General features: G+C 40.3%; 1 protein-coding gene across 1 annotated transcript in view; it reads left to right on the forward strand.

Moving 5' to 3' along the window:
* Nucleotides 1–21,435, forward strand: part of LOC137368849 (uncharacterized protein KIAA1958) — a 114,942-nt gene that overhangs the window by 33,473 nt on the left and 60,034 nt on the right. Inside the window, exon 2 of the mRNA XM_068029056.1 lies at nt 3,248–4,424. Coding sequence (XP_067885157.1) covers nt 3,281–4,424 — 1,144 coding nt within the window. The 5' untranslated portion in view covers nt 3,248–3,280. The remainder of the gene's footprint in view (nt 1–3,247; nt 4,425–21,435) is intronic.

Below are 21,435 nucleotides of genomic sequence, written 5' to 3' on the forward strand. Positions count from 1 at the left end.
TAGTGTGCCACTGCAAGGGATGGGTGACCCATTATATGCAATTAACTTTGTAGTTATTGGTTGTACCATTAATTTCCAACAATCCGGGCTGCTTGCCCGGACTTAAACAGCTCAAATATATTTAATTTGTGGAGTGAGTAAGCCTTATTTTCTTCTGTTTTCTGTACTACAGCAACTTCTGACTTCTGGTACTGCTTTTAAATCTTTTTTGCTGTTTCACCTGTGGTCAAGTTTGTATCTTGTCTCTTAAAGAAAGCAATCACCGTTGTACACCACTGTGGCCACTGTGTCATGTGTTTCTTTGTGTTATCTTAAGCACCACAATGAGGTACGTGGATTCCAGAAGATCTCTAGAAGGTTTATTAACAGCTAAAACTAATACATACAATGCTGAGAAAACTAAATGCAGAACCTTTATCCATGGTGTTGTAGTGCAGAGTGCCTGTGGCTTCTAGCTGACTACATTCTGGTACGTAGCTCATTAGCACAGTTCTTAAAGGGATATCACTGTTAAAGTGATAATATAACACTCTGTCCTGTTCAACAATCTGAGAGGATTCTCTGAGCACTGCAATAGAAATGTAAGCTGTAAATGTTTATATTTACTGTTATCTACGTCATATAATTTTGAAAGATTATCAAAAATGGGTTTCAAAGCTCCATCGCCCCCCCCCCCCCCCCCCCCCTCAAAACCTGTAGATCTGTTCTGGTCTGGTAGCTTAATGAGCTGACCTGCCTGCTAGAAGTTTGTGAATTTGAACCCTGGACCGCTTGTCAGCTGAATTTGCTTGGCACAGTTGGATGAATTTTACAAGTTGTAAACTGGCGTGAGAGATGAGCGAGCAGGGGAATTGCCCCATTCCTGTCGCCTCTTTATGTCACAATCTTGACGAGGCCTGTTCTGGCTCTATCTCTCCTCCTTTAAGACACTGTTTAAAACCCAACTCTTTCATCAAGTATTTGGTCACTTGACTGTCTCCTTATGTGGCTCTGAGTCCAATTTTGTTGGAAAATACTCCTGGTAAAGCGTCTTGACTCATTGTACTATATTATAGGTACTACAATAAACCAAACTGTTGATAACTAGACCTAACTCCATTTAAGGATGGTTCTGTAAAATAAATGACTTAAACTGATAGTTGGAGGGGACTAGTCTAAGCTTATGTTTCATTGAGTATAGAAGAGTAAGGGGTAATCTAATTGAGATGTTTAAGATTATTAAAGGATTTGATGGAGCAGATAGCGAGAAGCTATTTCCTCTGGTGGGGGGGGAGGCCTGAACAAGGGGGTATAACCTTAAAATTTGAGCTAGGCCATTCAGGGGTGATGCCAGGAAGCATTTCTTCACACACAGGATAATGGAAATCTGTAACTCTTCCCCCAAAAAGCTTTTGAGGCTGGGGGTCAGTTGAAAATTTCAAAACTGAGATTGGTAAATTTTTGTTAAGCAAGGAACCAAGACAAGCAGATGGAGTTAAAATACAGATCAACCATGAACTAATTGAATGGCAACACAGACAAGAGTGGCTGAATGGCCTACTTTTGTTCCTATGATGCTGCCACTTGATGGGAAGAGTTAATTTCCCAGTGGTAACATTGCTGCTCTGGATGATGAGAGAGAGTATATTTTTGAGTCAATATTAAATTATCATTTAGCAATTTTTGTGTATAGGATAATAACCTCCTATCATGTGCAATACTAATTTAGGTTGGAAATTCTTGCACTGCTGAAAGATGGAAGGAGAATGAAGGTTTATTTCATACTTTAGTCCCTTTTTTCCCATTGTTCAAAGTTGTGATAGTAAAGAATATGCTGCAGTTGTGCATATGGTAAGGTGATGCAAACCTCTTTACAAAAGGGGCAAAAGCAACAAAAATGTCTGGTTTCTATTCAATTGAAATAATCAATCCCCAGCAATTTATGCAGCAGCATTCAGTAATATTGTGTTTATATTTGATAGTTTGTTTACAGATTTTGCACTAGAAATGTAGCAATTCCTAAGCATTGCTTTCCCACAAATGCACAGCCCATAGTTCCATACTTTGTAAGGAATGGAAGAATGCATAGCGCAAAAGAAAACCTTGTGGGGTTTTTGAGAGAAGGATGTTATGGTTGAATTTTCACTTGACTACCTTTGTTCGTTCGGTAAAATTCATTTTAGATGTGCAGGAATGGATGGGAATAAATTTGTTGAAAGGCAGTGACACAAATCAAGAGGTTTACAGCATTAACTGTGATTGTAGCCTGAACTTATTTATCCTGAAATTTTGTGTATTCACCTTGGAGCTGCACCTGTGTCTTAGTAATTTTTGTAACATAGGTAGAATGCATCAGTATTTATTTTTGTCAATTCCTAAAAGATTGACGTTGTGTTGCTGAACACTACAGTCACCCTACTTTTCATAGTTTTGTACTGAGTGAAGATTAGCCTTCAAGCATTAATGAATATAATTAATTAATCACATGTTTTTTCCACTCCATGAGATTCAGTAGAGGCATTCGTTGTGTAGTGTATGAAGATCTTGCATTATAGCTTCTTTATATAGATCAGGATGCCCCAAAGTGCTTAGTTAAAAATTATTTTGAAAAGGTCACAAATTTTCAGGTTTCCCATTTTATTAAGAAAATACTTTGTTAGAAAAGAATGGCCGAGAGGTAAATCCATGGATAAGACTTGGTCTTGAGTAGCACGTTCTGCTTGTGCCTTTTTTCAGCTCACCCGAACTGCAACACGAAGCAAAATACTAAAAAGAGCTTATCTCGTTTTGTGACCAGTTTACAGATTGGAATCTTAAATGTAATTAGTTAAAATGGTATCCCATGATCACTTTTGCCTCCTGACTGACTGGAGAGGGCTACAGCCTTCAGTGAGAATAGCTTAGAGTCATAGAACAAAGTGCTATCTTGAGTAGACAAAAAATGAAAATTTAATTATAGCACATTAAATCTAATTGCCCAGTACAGTGGAGTACATATGAGGGTCACAGCAATGTAACAGAAATAATGTCGCCAGTGGTGTGATTTCCAGCCAATATTTGACGTGTTGGCCTAAATCTGTCTAGTTCTGTTTTAATTGAATCAAAATTAATCGCTGATAAATAATTATTAAATCTAATCTTATTTTGGCATGAACCCTTGAAGAAACTAGTTTGATACAGTAAGTTAGCGTGCACTTCGAGTCACATGAAGTTGTGCAATTACAGCAGCCCAGTCTGATGTCTCTCTTTTCCCTTGTTTCTCTTCTAGGACACTAACTATTAAAAGTAAGAGCCCAACAAGATGGAAGACTGTCTTCACACGTCTTCAGAAAATCTGTCCAAACTGGTCAGCTGGGCTCACAGTCATGGAACCATATGCAGCCTCATTCCAAATCTGAAGCATTTGTTGACCGAAGGGGCCCATGGAAACCTCACTGCAATGTGGGGTTGTGGTGCTGGCCATGCTTATCACTGGCCACTGGCTGTTACTTGTCGGGCAGGCTCCCAGGACAGAGTATGTTTTCAGGACAGTAGAAGCTTTAACTCAGATAGCCCCAGCATTATTGCAATGTCGTCAGAGGCCCAGCAAAGCCCAGCAGAGAAATACCTTACTAGGTCCTCAAAAGGAAAGGCCGAGTGTCCCAGGAATAGGGATTCGTGTGACTTTTCATACAGTGAACATTCGGAAGTTGACGAGAACGTGGAAGAGTATGATGACGAAGGTGACTTGTTTCATATGGCATGCGAGTCTTCGGTGACTGATGAAGATAGTGACTATGATTCTCGGCTACAAAAAAATTCTCTGAAAAGGCGAGAAGCAGGTCCTTTGCTTTTACCAGACTCTCCAAACCACCTTGCTAATGAGAACAGTAATGAGGTTATTGTTAAAAAGATCAAGCAGGAGGGTCCTGAAGACTATTACATTGTGACAAATGCAGAAATCACTGTCGACAATGATAGTTCATCTGTCACATTGAGATCCAACTCAAAGTCTGGTCCTGCTTCCTATTTGGGGCCGAGCAAATCTTCAGCCCTCCTTCCTGCAAGTCAAGTGCCTGAAAAGACTGACTCACAGGGTATTTCTGTCATTCCACCAGCCTCCTCTAGGGCAGTGGGCACAAAGTCTGGACGGGGTTGCACGACTTCACAGAGGAAGTTGAATGGAGGTCAAGGAACTGGGCAGAAATTAGTTCTTCAGATGCCGGTCAGTACATCAGGAGGAAACCAGCAGATCAATATTCCACTGTCGGCCCTCCAGCTTCCTGGCCAAGAGGAGCAGAATGCTTCCGAAGACATGGGAGCACAGATGGTAAAGACTGGGCCTTCCAGTGAGGTCTCTCTGTCCCCATCCATCAGTGCCGAACCTGAAGTAAGCTCCAGTCAGCAACAGTCGAGTGTGCCCCAATCTCTGGCCAAAGATGCCAGTGCACAATCATCAGCAACAGGTAAGAAGGTCTAAAACTCAACTTTTGTCACACTGTTTGAACTTTGGTCCAACATGTATGTTTTTGCAATTTAAATGCAATCTGAAGGGTAATTTGGTTTGATGTTTTTCTAACATCTAATTTTCAAGTGTGTTAATTTCAAATTCAATGAAAATAAATTATGTTGAAGTGGAGACCAGATTGAATTTTCTTCTAAAACGCAGACAAAACATGCAGGTTTCCCGTGCAGTTAAATGTTTACTGGAACAGCAAAGCTGGCCAAATTCTTCTTGTGTGAGTTGATAAATAATTTTGAAACACATTCAAGATAGTCATTTTACTAATCTTCAATCAACTTTATGGGTTGATTAGGTGGAGAAGGGGTCAGGATGAAAATGGAAGATTTTGGCTTATTTGAATGTGCACTGTCCCAGGAATGAAGTTTTTATAATAAACACCAGTGAATGCTTGATTCCATTCCCAAATTAGTCAATCGCCTACTTAATTCTGTTTGGCAGCATTAATTTCTTAAGACAGCTTGTTCAGATTGAAGGAAAATTCTGCCTATTTATAAGGATACTGACCAAATTGCTGCAAAGTCTGATTTCATATATATTTAAACTAACTTTACCAATTTTTCAGTTTTAACGAACTTTGAATGCTGTGTTGGTCAGTTGGTTTCAACATTTGGATGCATGCCTGTTTAAGGCATTTGCAAATAGTTTGGCAAATACTGCTATGTAAATGCTCATTCTTTCATTTAGGTCCTTCTTTCTGGTTCATTGATTTTATTTTCCACCCATTCAGAACATAATTTCAGACAGTTACAGAGTAAAAGTAAGGTCTTGTCCAATAAATTAGTGTTCTTTAGTTTTTGTGAATAATTGTTTTGTATTGCAACACCACGAACAATACACAACCTATTTGCATTCTTTGTGAAAGGGGTTATATAACAGAACAGGTTTATCAACTTGTTTATCACAGACTATTTTAGTCAGTTAGTGCAATCCGAATACAGCGCCATTTATATTTCAGTGTGTCTTCGATATTCGCAATAAATGTGTATTGAAAGTACAGAGGAGCTGACTTTAGGTTGCAGTTAATATAACTTGTGTGATATGTGGGGTCTGGTCACATATTTGACTAATGCTTAACTGATCACAAATGTAGCTGGCAGACCTTTGTTCTTTTTTTGAGGTGGAACGGCATTTCTTAGCTGGCCTATCTTGTAACAATGTCTTGCCTCTGAAGAGGAGAGCTTCCTGCACCTTCCTCATCTCCTGTTGATGGCTTGGCAAACATTGGCATCATTAGTGGGACATTCCAGCCTTGCCTTCATGTCTTAGGCTGGTTGACCAGTTGTGAAGATGCTCAGGGCTGGGGAGGAGCACCTGGGAGGGAATATATGGTAAAAAGTGGATGTAATGCAATGCGGATGGAATACAATAGATGCAGTATTTACATTTTTATTGCAGTTTTGAAACGCGTTGCATTTTAGCATAATTAATTGGTCGGTTTGTTTTTCAGTTTGTAACTTAAAATACTTTTACATTGGCTCCCAGATACTGGATCTCCCACAACCAGTACTCAGATGAATGTAGAATGCAAAGTGCCAAGTGTAAACTGGGAGCCAAGATGATCTATTTCTTAGCAAGTCTCAGTAAACATGGCAGTGCTGCGCTAGGAGCATGCATGGTATATTGTTGATGTCCTGATACATCACCAGCACATTGCTAGTCCCTCTCTGGGTCACTATTATGATCATACGAATTAGAAGCAGCAATAGGCCATTCATTCCCTTCGAGCCTGCTCCGCCATTTAATAAGATCATGGCTGATCTGATGGTTGCCTCGACTCCACTTTCCCGCCTTTGATACCCTTTGACTCCCTTGTTAGTCAAGAATTTATCTACCTCTGCCTTAAAAATATTCAATAACCCTGTCTCCACTGCTCTCTGGGGAAGGGAATTTCAAAGATTCGCAACCCTCAGAGAAAAAATTTCTCCATCTCTGGCTTAAATGGGTGACACCTTATTTTTAAACTGTGTCCCCCCATTCTAGTCTTTCCCACAAGGGGCAACGTCCTTTCAGCATCCACCCTGTCAGGTTCCCTCAGGATCTTATATGTCTAAGTAAGATCACCTCTCATTCTTCTAAACTCCAATGGATACAGACCCAACCTGTCTAACCTTTCCCCATGAGATAACACCCCCATCCCAGGTATCGGTCGAGTGTACCTTCTCTGCACGGCTTCTATCCTTTCCTAAATAAGGCCAAAACTGAATACATTACTCCCGATGTGGTCTCACTAATGCCCTGTACAGCTGTAGCAAAACATCTCTACTTTCATATTCCATTCCCCTTGCAATAAACAATAATGTTCCATTTGCCTTCCTAATTACTTGCTGTATCAGCAAACCAACCTTTTGTGATTCATGTAGCAGGACACCCAGATCCCGCTGTGTCTCAGAGTTCTGCAGTCTCTCTCCATTTAAGTAATATGCTGCTTCATTCTTCCTGCCAAAGTGGATAGCTTCACATTTTCCCACATTATATCCCAATTATCAAATTTTTGCCCACTCATTTAACCTACCTATATCCCTTTACAGACTCCTTATGTCTCTTCACAACTTAGTTTCCTACCTACCTATCATCAGCAGATTTAGCTACCATACATTTGGTCCCTTCATCCAAATCATTGATATAAATTATAAATAGTTAAGGCCCCAGTACTGATCCCTGTGCCACTCCACTAGTTCCAGCTTGCCAACCTGAAAAAGTCCCATTTATCCCTACTCTCTGCTTCTGCTTCCTGTTAGCCAACCAGTCCTTTATCCATGCTAATATATTACCCCCTACACCATGAGCTCTTGTTTTGCTTAGTAACCTTTGATGTGGCACCTTGTCAAATGCATTCTGGACATCCAAGTACAGCACGTCCACATTATATTCCATTTGCCAAATTTTTGCGCACTCCCTTAACCTATCTATATCTCTTTGCAGGCTCCTTATGTCCTCTTCACAACTTAAAAAATAAAATTACATAGAATTTACAGCGCAGAAACAGACCATTTGGCTCAACAGGTCCAGACTTGTTTGTGCTCTACACACTCCTCTCTCTCTTTATTTCATCTATTCCTATCGGCATGTCCTTCTATACCTTTCTCCCTCATGAATTTATCTAGTTTACTTGAAATGCATTAATGCTATTCGACTCAACCACTCCACATGGTTGCGAGTTCCACATTCTCACGATACTCTGAATTCCCTATTGGATTTATTATTAACTAATCATCTTTTTTTATATATAGATCTTGGACTCTTCCCTCAAGTTGAAATGTCCTGTCTATGTCTGCCCTATTGAACTCCTATCTAAAGACTTCAATTAGGTCACCTCCTGGTCTTTTTTCTAGATAGAAGAATCCCAGCATGTTCAGTTTTGACTGATAGTTGTACCCTCTCAGTTCTGGTAACATCCTTCTAAATCTTTGTTTCAACTTTCTCTGCTGCTTCTGTATTATTCTTGTAATATGGAGACTAGAACTGCTTAGCAATCCTAAGTGTGGTCTAAACAAGGTTCTGTATAAGTTTAAATCATTTCTTCAAATAACATATTATCAGGCACCTATACCAAAAATGAAGCTAAGAGCTCGCAAAGTGATGTGGCTCTCGTTACACATTTATGATCATTGGTTTGGATCACTCTGATGAGCATGGCCACCCAAAGAAGTGTAAAGAAAATTTGGAGACCCATTGGAGCTGACCAAGACATCCCTTGGCATCCAAGGGTTTTTTTAAAGCCCTGCTCGTTAAATCGTGATTCTTGCTAGAAAGTGAACACGTGGATGTAGGATCAACACAAGATCTAGTTTGGCTGAGACACACAAATGACTAGGCTGCCAATAACACATCTCAGCCCACATATAAAGAAGAGCCACTGGTAAGAGAAGACTTCCAGCTGCCCATAATGCTTTACCACCGCAGCATGAGTCAACATCTTCACGTAAGATGGTCATTGCGGGCGGAGGGGGGCGGTGCAGAAAGGAGATGCAGCTAGCACTAGGCAGCTTCAGCAGCATTGCACCAAACATACAAAATTAACAATTACCACTAAATTAAATCAGTCTTGCAAAGTGTCACTCTTTGGGATGTTTACTCAAGTTCCCAATATTCTTGCTATCTGAAATGTCACTAACATCTCCCCAATTTTGGCAATTCCAATTATAAACCCAACAGATTACTAAGAAAATAAAATACATGTTGACTGAAAATGTCATAGTCAGTTTGTGCATGTGTGACACAAAGTGTTATTGCAGCCACATCATCGAGAAGCATAAGACTGTAGGAACTAAGTTCTAATTCACTGTCAAATCTGGTACTTAAGTGATCTTTATGCAAAATATGTTCTAAGTATAGTGGGGGAGGGTAAACTGCTGGGGTTTTACCTAAGTAACTACAAACTAGGGGAGTGATTTGCATGCAATTTCTAATCTGAATCTTGTGCTTGAGTGTAAAGTTTCTCCTGCATTGCAACATTCTAAATTGAAACAGCTTTAGATTGTGGCTCCCCAGATAGATTACCAAATAGGACTGCACCTATTTGAGTCAAGGGCATTAAATGGTTGTTTTTTTTTATATAAGTGGTGCTTACAACTGGCTAACTTGAAGAGAGAAATTGAATTTATTTTCAGTAGATGTATATTTTGTTTACTTAGTGACTTTATTTACTTATAAATGGAGCTACTAGTATTGGGGAGATGTTCGTGACATTTCAGATAGCAAGGATATTGGGAACTTGCGTAAACATCCCAAAGAGTGACACTTTGCAAGACTGATTTTAATTTAGTGGTAATTGTTAATTATGTATGGTCTGTCCCAATAATGTCTATGTTGCCTAGTGCTAGCTTCATCTCCTTTCTTCCCCCCCACCAAATTGATCATCGTACCTGACGATGTTGACTCATGCTGCAGTGGTATAGTATTGTGGGCAGCTGGAAGTCCTTCTCTTACCAGTGGCCCTTTTTTATATGTGAGCTGAGATGTGTTATTGTCAGTTTAGTCATCTGAGTGTCACAGCCAAGCTAGACCATGTGCTGGTCCTACATCCATGTGTTCACTTTCTAGCAAGAATCACTATATTACGATCAGGGCTTTAAAAAAAAAACCCCCTTGGTTGCCAAGGGCTGTCTTGGTCAGCTCCAATAGTTCTCCAAATTTTCTTTGTACTTCTTTGGGTGGCCATACTCACCAGAGTGATCCAAACCAATCATCATAAATGTGTAACGAGAGCCACATCAGTGCTTAGCTTCATTTTCCTCTTTATTTGTATTGGCTATTTTCATACCTCTCAAAGGGGAGTTAGATATACAGTTGAAAAGGAAAAATTTACTGGGCTACCAGGTAAGAGCAGGGAAGTGGGACTAATCGGATAGCTCTTTCAAAGAGCTGGCCAGGCATGATGGGCTGAATAGTCTCCCTCTGTACTGTAAGATTCTCCAAGACCGGAAACAAGATTTAATTTGATATGGGTGCAGAGTTTTTCAAAAAGTGGACCACATTTCCCATTTGAGTATGTGTATCGTAGATGTTGGAGCATGTGATACTGAATACAGAAAGCAAAGATGTGTGAGCCCACTCTCTTGTGGAAGCCTCAAGCCTGCGACAGCTGCAGGCTGATAAATGGGAGTGTGGGCATCCTCATCATTGTCTAATATATGTATAAAATATTCACAAACATGTAATTGCTACAGAACCGTAATGAGATAAACCAAAAGGGGATTAGCCAGTGATTGAACCCACCTATGTAGTAAATAAAAGTGGCCATGCCAGTAATTGGACTCTCCTGCCCCCAATGTCTTATAGTGCCATTCAGAATATTATTTACAATGTTTTTCATGGGAATGGGACAAGCGACAGAGTTTAACAAAATTGAACATTGGCAAATAAGGTCATTACAGGGAATAGAGGTAAAAAAATGAAATTAAAGTTCCTTTATCTGAATGCACAAAGCATCTGTAATAAGATAGATGAACTAGTGGCACGAATGGAGGTAAATGATCTAGATTTAATTGCCATTACTGAGACATGGTTGCAAGGAGATCGAGGTTGGGAAATGAATATTCCAGGGTACACAATATTTTGGACAGACAGAATGGTAAAGGATGGCATAAGGACATTAATAATGGATCTGGCCTCAGAAGATCATGAAGTAGAATCAGTTTGGGTGTAAATGAGGAATAGCAGGAGTCAGAAAACACCGGTGGGAGTAATTTACAGGCCCCCGAACGGTAGTTATATTATAGGACAGAACATTAAATGGGAAATTATTGGAGTGTGTAAAAAAAAAATGTATTAATTGTGCGGGACTTTAATTTGCATATAGACTGGGGCAATCAAATTGGCAACAGTGGTCTAGAAGATGAATTTTTAGAGTGCTTTTGTGACAGTTTCTTGGAGCAATACATTGTAGAACCAACTAGCAATAAAGCTGTCTTAGATCATGTATTGTGTCATGTTCAGGGTTATTAAGCAGTGTCATAGTAAAAGATCCACTGGGAATATTATGATATTCATAATATCTTTGAATTTCATGTTAAGTTTGAAAGTGACATTTCAATCACAAACAAGAATCTTAAATCTTAAACAAAGGTATGATGGGAGAACTGGCTAAGGTTAATTGGGTAAATAGACTGGAAGGTATGGCGGTAAATGAAACGTTTAAAGAAACAAATAAAGTACATTCCATTCAAAAACAAAATCTCGTCCAGGAAGACCGATCCTTGGCTCACTCAAGAAGTTAAGGAAAGTATTGGACAAAAAGAAGAGGCTTACAATGTTGTAAAAAGTAGTAGCAAGTCTGAGGAATGGGAGTGTTTTAGAAACCAGCAAAGGGCCACCAACAAGATGATAAAAAGTGAAAAAATGGAATGAGAGTAAACTAGCCAGCAATATAAAAACAGATTGTAAGAGCTTTTATAAGTACATAAAAAGGAAGAGAGTAGCTAAAGTAGGCATTGGTCCCTTAGAGGCAGAGACAGGAGAAATCATCATTGGGAATGAGTAAATGGCAGAGGCCTTGAACAAATATTTTGTGTCTGTCTTCACAATAGAGGGCACAAGTTCATACCAGAAGTTGGTAGTAACCTAGGGGCTAAAAAGAGTGAGGGAATTAAGGATATTGATATCAGTCAAGAACAAGTATTGGAGAAATTTGGACTAAGATCTGATAGGTCCCCAGGACCGGATGGCCGACATCCTAGGGTTCGAAAAGAGATAGCTGCTTAGATAGTGGATGCACTGGCTATGGTTTTCCAGAATTCCTTAGATTCAGGAATGGTCCTGTCAGCTTGGAAGTTGGCAAATGAAAGGAGGCAGAGAGAAAACCGGGAACGGCAAGCCAGTTAGCCGAACATCAGTCATTGGGAAGATGCTGGAAACTATTGTTAAGGAAGTCTTAACATTGCACTTGGAAAAGCATAGTATGATTAGAACAAGTCAACATGGTTTTACTAAAGGGAGATCCTGTTTGACAAATTTATTGGAGTTTTTTGAGTTTTTTGATGTAACTAGTAGGGTATATAAAGGGGAACCAGTAGATGTAGTATACCTGGATTTTCAAAAGGCATTTGATGAGGTGCCACATAAAAGATTAACAGGCAAGATGAGGGCTCATGATGTTGGGGGTATTATTAGCATAGATAGATGATTGGTTAACAGACGGGAAACAGAGAGTGGGCATAAATGGGGCATTTTAAAGTTGGCAGGCAGTGAATAGTGGGGTGCTGCAAGGATCAGTGCTGAGACTCCGCTATTTACACTATATATTAATGACTTGGATGAAGAGACAGAGAGTAATATAACTAGGTTTGCTGATGATAGAAATCTCAGTGGATGTAGAGATAAAGACAGGTTAAGTGAGTGGGCAACAAGATGGCAAATGGAGTATAATGTAGGGGAGTGTGAAGTTGTTCATGTTAGCCGTACAAATAGAAAAGCGGAATTTTTTTTAAAGGTTTGAAACTGAGAAGTGCTGATGTTCAGAGAGACTTGGGGATACTTGTATAAGGAATGCACAAAGTTACCATGCAGGTGCAGCAGGCTATTAGGAAGGCAGATAGCATGCTGGCCTTTATTGCAAGAGGATTGAAGTGCAGGAATAAAGATGTCTTCCTCAAATTGTACAGGGCTTTGGTGAGACTGCACCTGGAATACTGTGTGCTGTTTTGGTCTCCACATTTAAGAAAGGATATACTTGCACTGGAGGCAGTGCAGCGAAGATTTACTAGATTGATCCCTGGGATGAGGAGGTGGTCCTATGATGAGAGGCTGAGTAAATTGGACCTATATTCTCTGGCGTTTAGAAGAATGAGAGGCGATCTAATTGAGATATACAAGATTCTGAAAGGGCTTGATAGGGTAGAAGCTGAGAGATTGTTCCTGCTGGTCAGGGAATTTAGAACATGGGGACACAGTCTCAGGATAAGGGGTCAATCATTCAGGACTGAGATGAGAAATTACTTCACTCAAAGGGTTGTGAATCTTTGGAATTCTCTACCCCAGAGAGTTGTGGATGCTCCATCATTGAATATATTTAAGGCTGGGATAGATAGATTTTTGGTCTCACGGGGAATCAACGGATATGGGGAGCGGGCAGGAAAGTGGAATTGAAGCCCAAGATCAGCCATGATCATATTGAATGGTGGAGCAGGCTCAATGGGTCATATGGTCTACTTCTCCTATTTCTTGTGTTCTTGTACAATAGGGTGGGTCTGGAGAAGAGAAACTTTGCTCAATCCCTCTTGTCTGCTTCACAAAAATTGCCAACTTGCTCCTTCGCCCCTACCACAGCCAATCTGCTTCTGAAATGCTCAATCATACCTTCCTCACCTCCACACTTGATTACTTCACTAATCTCCTGATCAACCTCCGCCTTGTGTAAACTTCAGCTCATTCAAAATTCTGCTGCTCATTTCCTTTCCTACGCTGAATCCTGGTCACCATCACTGGACTGCATTGGCTTCCAGTCCCCGGCACTTCAAATTTAAAATTCTCATTATCAAATTTAAAATTCTTCTCCTTTCTTATCTTGGTAACCTGCTTTTATCCCTATCCCCTTTCTTTCTTCCCCCACAATTCTCTCTTCCTCTGATTTTGGGCTTTTGCCGACACCCTGCCTTTGTCCCAACATTGTCTGCTTTCAACTGTTATATTCTAAACACTGAAACTCTGCCTCCAAAGCATTCTGCCTCTCCACCACCACCTGGTAAGATTCTCACTAAAACCTATTTTAACCAAGCTTTTGGTCACCCTTCTTTTCCTTATGCTTCCTGAGCACCTTGTGACTTTTTTCTCTTCAAGGTGCAATGTGAATGCAGGTTGTTATTTTTTTGTTCTTCCCACAGTACAAGAATGTGCTTTTCAGCATCAGTTTGCTTCATCTAAATACCCAACGTTTAAAGCAGCTTAAAAATGTAATTGGTAATATATATGCTAAGCTTTAAGCTGTCTGTAATACTGTATGTGGTGATGGTGGTGAAAATAAAGTGCTATTCTGATTGTAATGAGTACCACAAGGTTTGAAGTTTGGGCACCCATATCCAAAGAGTATTTTATTTACCTTCCTAAATGATATGTCAAATGTGAGGCTGGCAGGTTTTCCGTGTGAGTGGTGGAATGAATCTTCTGCAAGTTCTAATTCTCCATGATTTGTGGGTTTTTAAAGCTGAAAATTCAGCTCTATTCCAGGCTGCTTGTTTTTTTTTTCTTGTGCCTGCTTTTTAATTGCTCTGTCTTGATTTGATTTTCAAGGTTTTTTTATCGTGCTGCCCTGACCCAAGCATCCTATCGCACCAGCTACCATAGTTAACATAGCACTGATGTGTTACTGACTCATGGCAAATCAGCTTCAGAGCTGAAAATGGCTCTTCAACCTCATCATTTCACTTCTCATAAAAGAATCTGAAGCCTCTTGTAACTGGAGGTTCTCTTCCTGGTGCTGTGAAAGGCTTGGAACCATCAGCCTTTAGTGCTTTAGTGGTGGAGTAGAGCTACGTTTAGGGTGCTGGGTCCTCCCTGAAGGCAAAAGTCCACCTTTTGAAACATCCACTGGAATTTAGAAGATTAAGAGGTGACTTGATTGAAACATATAAAATCCTGAGGGTCTTGACAGGGTGGATGTGGAAAGGATGTTTCCCCTTGTGGGAGAATCTAGAACTAGGGGTCACTGTTTAAAAATAAGGGGTCGCCCAGTTAAGACAGAGATGAGGAGAAATTTTTTCTCTGAGGGTCTTGAGTCCTTGGAATTTTCTTCCTCAAAAGGCTGTGGAAGCAGAGTCTTTGAATATTTTTAAGGCAGAGGTTGATAGATTCTTGATAAGCAAGGGGGTGGAATGTCATCAGGGCTAGGTGGAAATGTGAAGTAATCAGTTCAGCCATGAATTCATTGAATGGTGGAGCAGGCTCAAAGGGCCAAGTGGCCTACTCCCCCTAATTTGTATGTTCGTGTGTCCCTATCTTCCTGCACTCTTCCCTCCCTTCCTCCAGCCTGAACATCAATGGGATGTGAATTTGACCTCGATATGCGGTCCTCCAAGCCCAATTATTTTGTCAGTGAGCATTTCTTCTCTGTTGGGGAAGGAATTTAGTAACACACAGTTATTTATATGGATTCAGAAAATTTTCTGCTGGTATTGATAGTTAATTTCAGTCTATTTAAGACATACTGTATTGAGGTTTCATACAAATTTTGTGGTCTGTCTGTAAATGGATGAATAATCAATCAATTGCATCCTTAGTTATTATTAAAGCAGCTTGCTCTTTCACAACCTGTTTCACACCCAGCACATCTGAAGTAATCATTTATCGTTTCAGCAGATGTTTAGCATTTTGTTGGCATTTAAGCCTACGTCAGTTTCAAGTCAGTTTTTAAAATTTGAATGTTAGTGAATGTTTTTGCTGCCCAGATATATAATCATTAATAGTGGTATTAATTGCTAGTACTATAAAACTGGTTAGCTTTTAGTTTAGTTTAGAGATACAGCACTGAAACAGGCCCTTCGGCCCACCGGGTCTGTGCCGACCATCAACCACCCATTTATACTAATCCTACACTAATTCCATATTCCTACCACATCCCCACCTGTCCCTATATTTCCCTACCACCTACCTATACTAGGGGCAATTTCTAATGGCCAATTTACCTATCAACCTGCAAGTCTTTGGCATGTGGGAGGAAACCGGAGCACCCGGAGGAAACCCACACAGACACAGGGAGAACTTGCAAACTCCACACAGGCAGTACCCAGAATTGAACCCGGGTGCTGGAGCTGTGAGGCTGCGGTGCTAACCACTAGTGGTGTGAATAGCATGCATTTTAGTGTATTAAGTAGGACATAGTAAAAACACCCAGGCAGAAGCACTGAACGACTCAATTACTGAAATGAATGAACTAAAGTAATTAAATAAGCTACACATATCTCTGGTGCAGTGCATTCATCCCCATTGTAAGCAATGCTCTTGTTTCTATGGAACAGGACTTTTTTGTATTCCATGATAGAATAAACAAATAGCACTATGCTATTAACAAGGTCCCCGGGTTTGTCGTCTCCTCTCTGTTGACTTGGCAGAACTTTGCTTAAATGAGCAATGATGGATTGCCGCAGCATCATTAGTGAGGGAAGAATTGACCAGGGGTGCTGCTCATGGTTTTTATCCAGCAAACCCACTACGAGAAAGAGTGCCTTGAGTTGGAGAGGATCAGGCTGGTGTATGATTTCCCTCCTGCCCCCTCCCATTTGTTGAATAATTACTTGGGTAAGGTACCTGAAGCCTCATTCATGGAATCATACCCTAGCTTACATAACTGCCAGAGATCAGTGGAGAAAATTGGAGGGAAGGAGATATGATCATGAAGTGTTGATTGATGTTAGCCTTTTATTGGTTCAGTAACATATGGGGGTTAATTGTATTTTTAGTGTACTCTGTTGCCAGTGCACTGTAGTCAAAATAGCATTTAAGCCAATATTGAATTAACATTGTGCTGATGCTCTTCTTGTCTGTTGCTCTCAAGTCACCTCTTCAGGTTCCACTGTCACTTAAGGGAGTTTAGTCTTACTTCAAAAAGTATATTTGAGGAAGCAAGTAGACATAATAGAGGTGGGTGTAGGTGACGATGTAGCAGTTGCTTTATGTTACAATAGTCAGGGGCTTTATGGAACAAATGGTTACGTTGTTACTGTGCATGATCAGAACTGAGCTTGTATTAATGTTGACCGTCATGTTTACGGTTGTGCTGTCAGTCTTTGAAACTGGCAAAACACAATTTTTATGCTATAGAGAGAAAACGCTAGACAAATAAGTACTCGCACGGGACCAGTGCTCCATTTCTGAACAATGAATTTTGTAGTTTTGATTGCGCTCGGAGGCTTCTACTTCCTCCAAGTATTGGGGGTGGGGGAAAGCACTCTTCACAAAATCCGTGGTGATCCAAAACACTTTTTAAAAGAGGCTTGGTACCAAACTGAAGTTGCAGTCCATCCCCAAGGAGATTTCTCTCCACAATGTTGTGGAATTAGACTGGGATATGCCTTGCATTGTCAATTTTGCTGCTGTACAGTGTTGTGATAGCAACCATGTCTAGTTTTCTCAGATTTCGGGGTTTCCAGCATATTGGTGAATATCACGTTGGTACCAGTGGCTTTTTGTTTTTGAATTTCCTTACGATCCCAAAACTGTGTTAATCTATTAATCAAGAAATGAAGGGATAATTTTATCAGGAATTAAATTGTGGGCTTTTATTTTTAAACATTAAAAACATTCTGTGCAGGTAGTTTTTCAAACACAATTGACGTGCATCTCAAACTGTAAATTGTCAAGTTTCAGTATGGCGTAATTGGTTGCATTCTCCCCTCTGGTTGAAAAAGTTATGGGTTCAAGTGTCCATTTCAGGATTTGAACACCTAAGGTGATATACCAGTGTGTTATCATTCAGGTAAAGGTTTAAACAATCAGCCTCTTTGGATGGTCCTTTGGGATCTTTGCTACCTGGGTAAAGAATAATAGAGAGTTGTCCAGACTAACGTTCTTCTGTCAACCAACACCACCAGAAACTGGATTGACTAGTGATCCATCTCATTGTTTTTTATTGGAACTGTTATACCTGTTCAGTTCACTGGGTTCTTGATTATTTGCTATAGCAGATGGAAACACCTGCACCTTATCCCAACAACATTCACTTCAATTTACATAACCCCCTTAATGCAGAAAAATGTTCCAAAGCTCTTTGGAGATGTAATTGGACAAAAATGAATGCCGAGTCAAAGAAGGGGATGTTGAATGTGGTTGGCAAAAGCTTGGTCATAAATGTGGGTTTAATACAGAATTTTACAGAAAAGAAACAGGCCATTTGGCCCAGCTGATTTATGAACTGGTGTTTGCGTACTACATACAGCCTCCTCCCTGCCTACTTGATGTAACTGCCAGCATATCAGTCTTTTAAGGAGGTCTTCAGGGAGAAGAGGAGAAGCAAATAGAGAGGCAGCAGGGCTTTAGGGCTCCAGTGATGATGGAGATTGTGCAAAGCCTATTGCTCAGCCTTGGTGTTCTCCATCAATTTTCATGTCCTTTACTGGGGGCAGTGCATCAGTCAGCAGATCACATCTCTCTGACACAGCCATCACGCATCCAACTGAGCAGGCGAGCCAAAAGTACTTGCCCCAAATTCCAACTACTAGCCGCTAATTACAGCGGTGAATAATAAAGGCATTCTTTGCTTACTTTCAGCATGCCGCCAGCAGCCACCTTGACCCTGATGCCAGCAGAGCTACTAACTTTAAAAGAAATACTGAGTCTTCCTGCTGAAACTTACCCCTGTGTTGCGGTTGGGGGAAATGCATGTAGCTGTGAGCTGGAAGATCAGCTGATTGGGTCTGTTGTTGCAGCATGCATTAATGTACCCAGCCAGAAGATTGTGCTCTGAAACAGAAATTAATATTTTGGCAGCTCCAAATCCTTCTGTTCCATTTTCTTGTTAATAATTGGACAGTGCATAATTGAAATTGAACAACTTGTTGGGGGAAAAAAAATAAAGCCTTGCAGTGGATTTACTCTGAACTTTCAGGGCAGGGAGAAGGAATGTTGGTAGAATAGATTTCTGTAATCTGATCCTTAGGTACCCCATGTAACTTGTTACTCCATGGATTGTACTGCTGCCACTGAAAATTAGTGAGGATCAGCGTCTATTCAAGAATTGAAGAGTAGGACAGTTTTCCTTGGAGTCCTGGACGATGTTTCTCCCTCAAACAACATGAATAAAAATAGATTATCTTCTCATTGTTGCATTTCTGTTTGTGGGAACTTGCTGTGTGCCAACCTTTTCTGCATTACAACAGTGACTACACTTCAAAAATACTTTATTGACTAACACATTTTGGGACCTCATGAGGTAATGAAAGGTGCTAAATAGATGCAAGATCTTTCTAATGGCAGATATGTTGGTCAAAAGTCAACATTTGTATAATATGGTACAGCATTGAATTGGTATACTTGTGGAAGCGTATTTTGTTTTGTTTAGGGAAAAGGAATTGTGAAAATGGTGCTGGAGTAACAAAGTGATTAACTGTGTCTGGTTTCTTTTAAGGAACTGTACTATCTGAAGCACTAATATTACAAAATGGACACATTGACGATTGAAGTTGTTTAGATTTCAGTTAAAGACTACCTTTTATGGAGTTCATAAATCTTTTTTCTTACTATTTGTGACCATTAGTCTACTGTGATTGGTTGGAAAGCTTCATAGCCACATAATCAAAAAAAAACACACTCACCAAAATCAGTACTTGCAAAAATTAATGATTGAATTAGTTTGCAATTCAAAATTAAATGAAAAATGATTGTTTTGTGTTGTGCTGTGACTCACTGTTAGAGGAAACTGCTTTTACTGGAGCACATGATGCATGTTAAATATTCCTGTTGCAATTTGCCTGGATTGGACTAAGTGGCTTTGTTGGATACTTCAGTTCATGAGAATGAATTGCTGTTAATGCCAACAAACGTTGCTTCTTCATTTAATACCTTCTCTCCGCCCCAAAATTTGCTTCATTCTTTCAAGGGGAAAAATCCAGCCTTGTTACTGAATGTCGATTTTAAATTTTATTCCTGTGATCTAATGGTTGTGCTTTTCCATGCAGCATGCTGAGTAACATTCAGGATTGGCAGCGTTTCATTTGCTGGAATACTTGCGGTAGTGTGTGCATGATTGTGATCCTTGGGGGCAGCACAGTGGCGAGTGTAAAAAATATATTTCCATTGGAAAACATTTATGGAACAGCTATTTGAACATGCAGTTTTTAAAGATTAGAATAGAGCAACCTTTATTGTAAATTCTTCCACATATCTCTATCCACATTCAATTTGCTGGCTCTCATTCTCACTGTCAGAATATAAGAAATAGGAACAGGAGTTGACCATGTGGCCCCTTGGAGCATGCCCTGCCCTTTAATAAGATCCTGGTTCATCCTCTACCTATACTGTGTCCTATACTTCAAACACTGCTTCTCTGCATATATAGATGTTGCCCTGTCCTCCCATTTGGGCAGTTACGAACATATGAATTAGGAGCAGAAGTAGGGCATTTGGCCCCTCAAGCCTGCTCCGCTCTTCAATAAGATCATGGCTGATCTGTTTATATCTCGAAATCCACATGCCCATCTACCTGATAACCTTAGATTCTTTTTAGGCAAGGGAATCCGTCTACCTCCACCTTAAAAATATTCAATGACCCCGCCTCCACCACCTTCTGAAGCAGAGTTCCAAAGTCGCACAACCCTCAGAGAAAAAATTTCTCTTCATCTCTGTCCTAAAAGGGCGACCCTTAATTTTAAAACAGTGCCCCCTAGTTCTGGATTCACCCACAAGAGGAAACATCCTTTCCACATCCAACTTGTGAAGGCTGTTCAGGATATTAGATACTTCAATCAAGTCTCCCCTCACTCTTCTAAACTCCAGTGAAAACAAGCCCAGTCTGTCCAACCTTTACTCATAAGACAACCTGCTCATTCCAGGTTATCAATCTCTTAACCCTCCTCTGAACTGTCGCCAATGCATTTACATCCTTCCTTAAATAAGGAGACCAAAACTGCACACAGTATTCATAGAGTCATAGAGAGATACAGCACTGAAACAGGCCCTTTGGCCCACTGAGTCTGTGCTGACCAACAACCACCCATTTATACTAATCCTACATTTAATCCCATATCCCCCTACCACATCCCCACCTTCCCTTAATTCTCCTACCACCTACCTACACTAGGGACAATTTACAATGGCCAATTTACCTATCAACCTGAAAGTCTTTGGTTGTGGGAGGAAACCGGAGTACCTGACGGAAACCCACGCGGTCACAGGGAGAACTTGCAAACTCCGCACAAGCAGTACCCAGAACTGAACCCGGGTCGCTGGAGCTGTGAGGCTGCGGTGCTAACCACTGCGCCACTGTGCTGCCCCAAGATGTGGTCCCACCAATGCCCTGTATAACTGAAGCATAACATCCTTACTTTTGTTTTCAATTCCTCTCGTAATAAAGGATAACATCCCACTAGCCCTCTTTATTATTTGCTGTACCTGCACACTTACTTTTTGTGACTCATGGATTAGAACACCTAGATCCCTCTGCACCCTGGAATTCTGCTGTTGTTCTCCGTTTAAGTGATACTCTGCCTTTTTATTCTTCCTGCCCAAACATAGCATTGAACTATTCACTGACAAGTGAAAGGGAGAGAGATGGAAATAGCCATTGAATATGAATATTCAAACATATTTGAATATTCCAGTAAAAGTACACCAAAGGTATTTTCATTACAGCCGTGTGGGAGTAACATGGTCACTGTTACAACAATAACAGAATCATACAGTGTAAATTACACATACAATTAATCTCAAGTGTTTTGAAATATATTCTAGAAATATATACGGAGTATAGCTAGTTTGAGCACACCAATACAATATTCTGAATGTTAAAATGCATTTGAACAATATCT

This window comes from Heterodontus francisci, chromosome 4 (genome assembly GCF_036365525.1).
Source record: "Heterodontus francisci isolate sHetFra1 chromosome 4, sHetFra1.hap1, whole genome shotgun sequence".
Classification (NCBI taxonomy): domain Eukaryota; kingdom Metazoa; phylum Chordata; class Chondrichthyes; order Heterodontiformes; family Heterodontidae; genus Heterodontus; species Heterodontus francisci.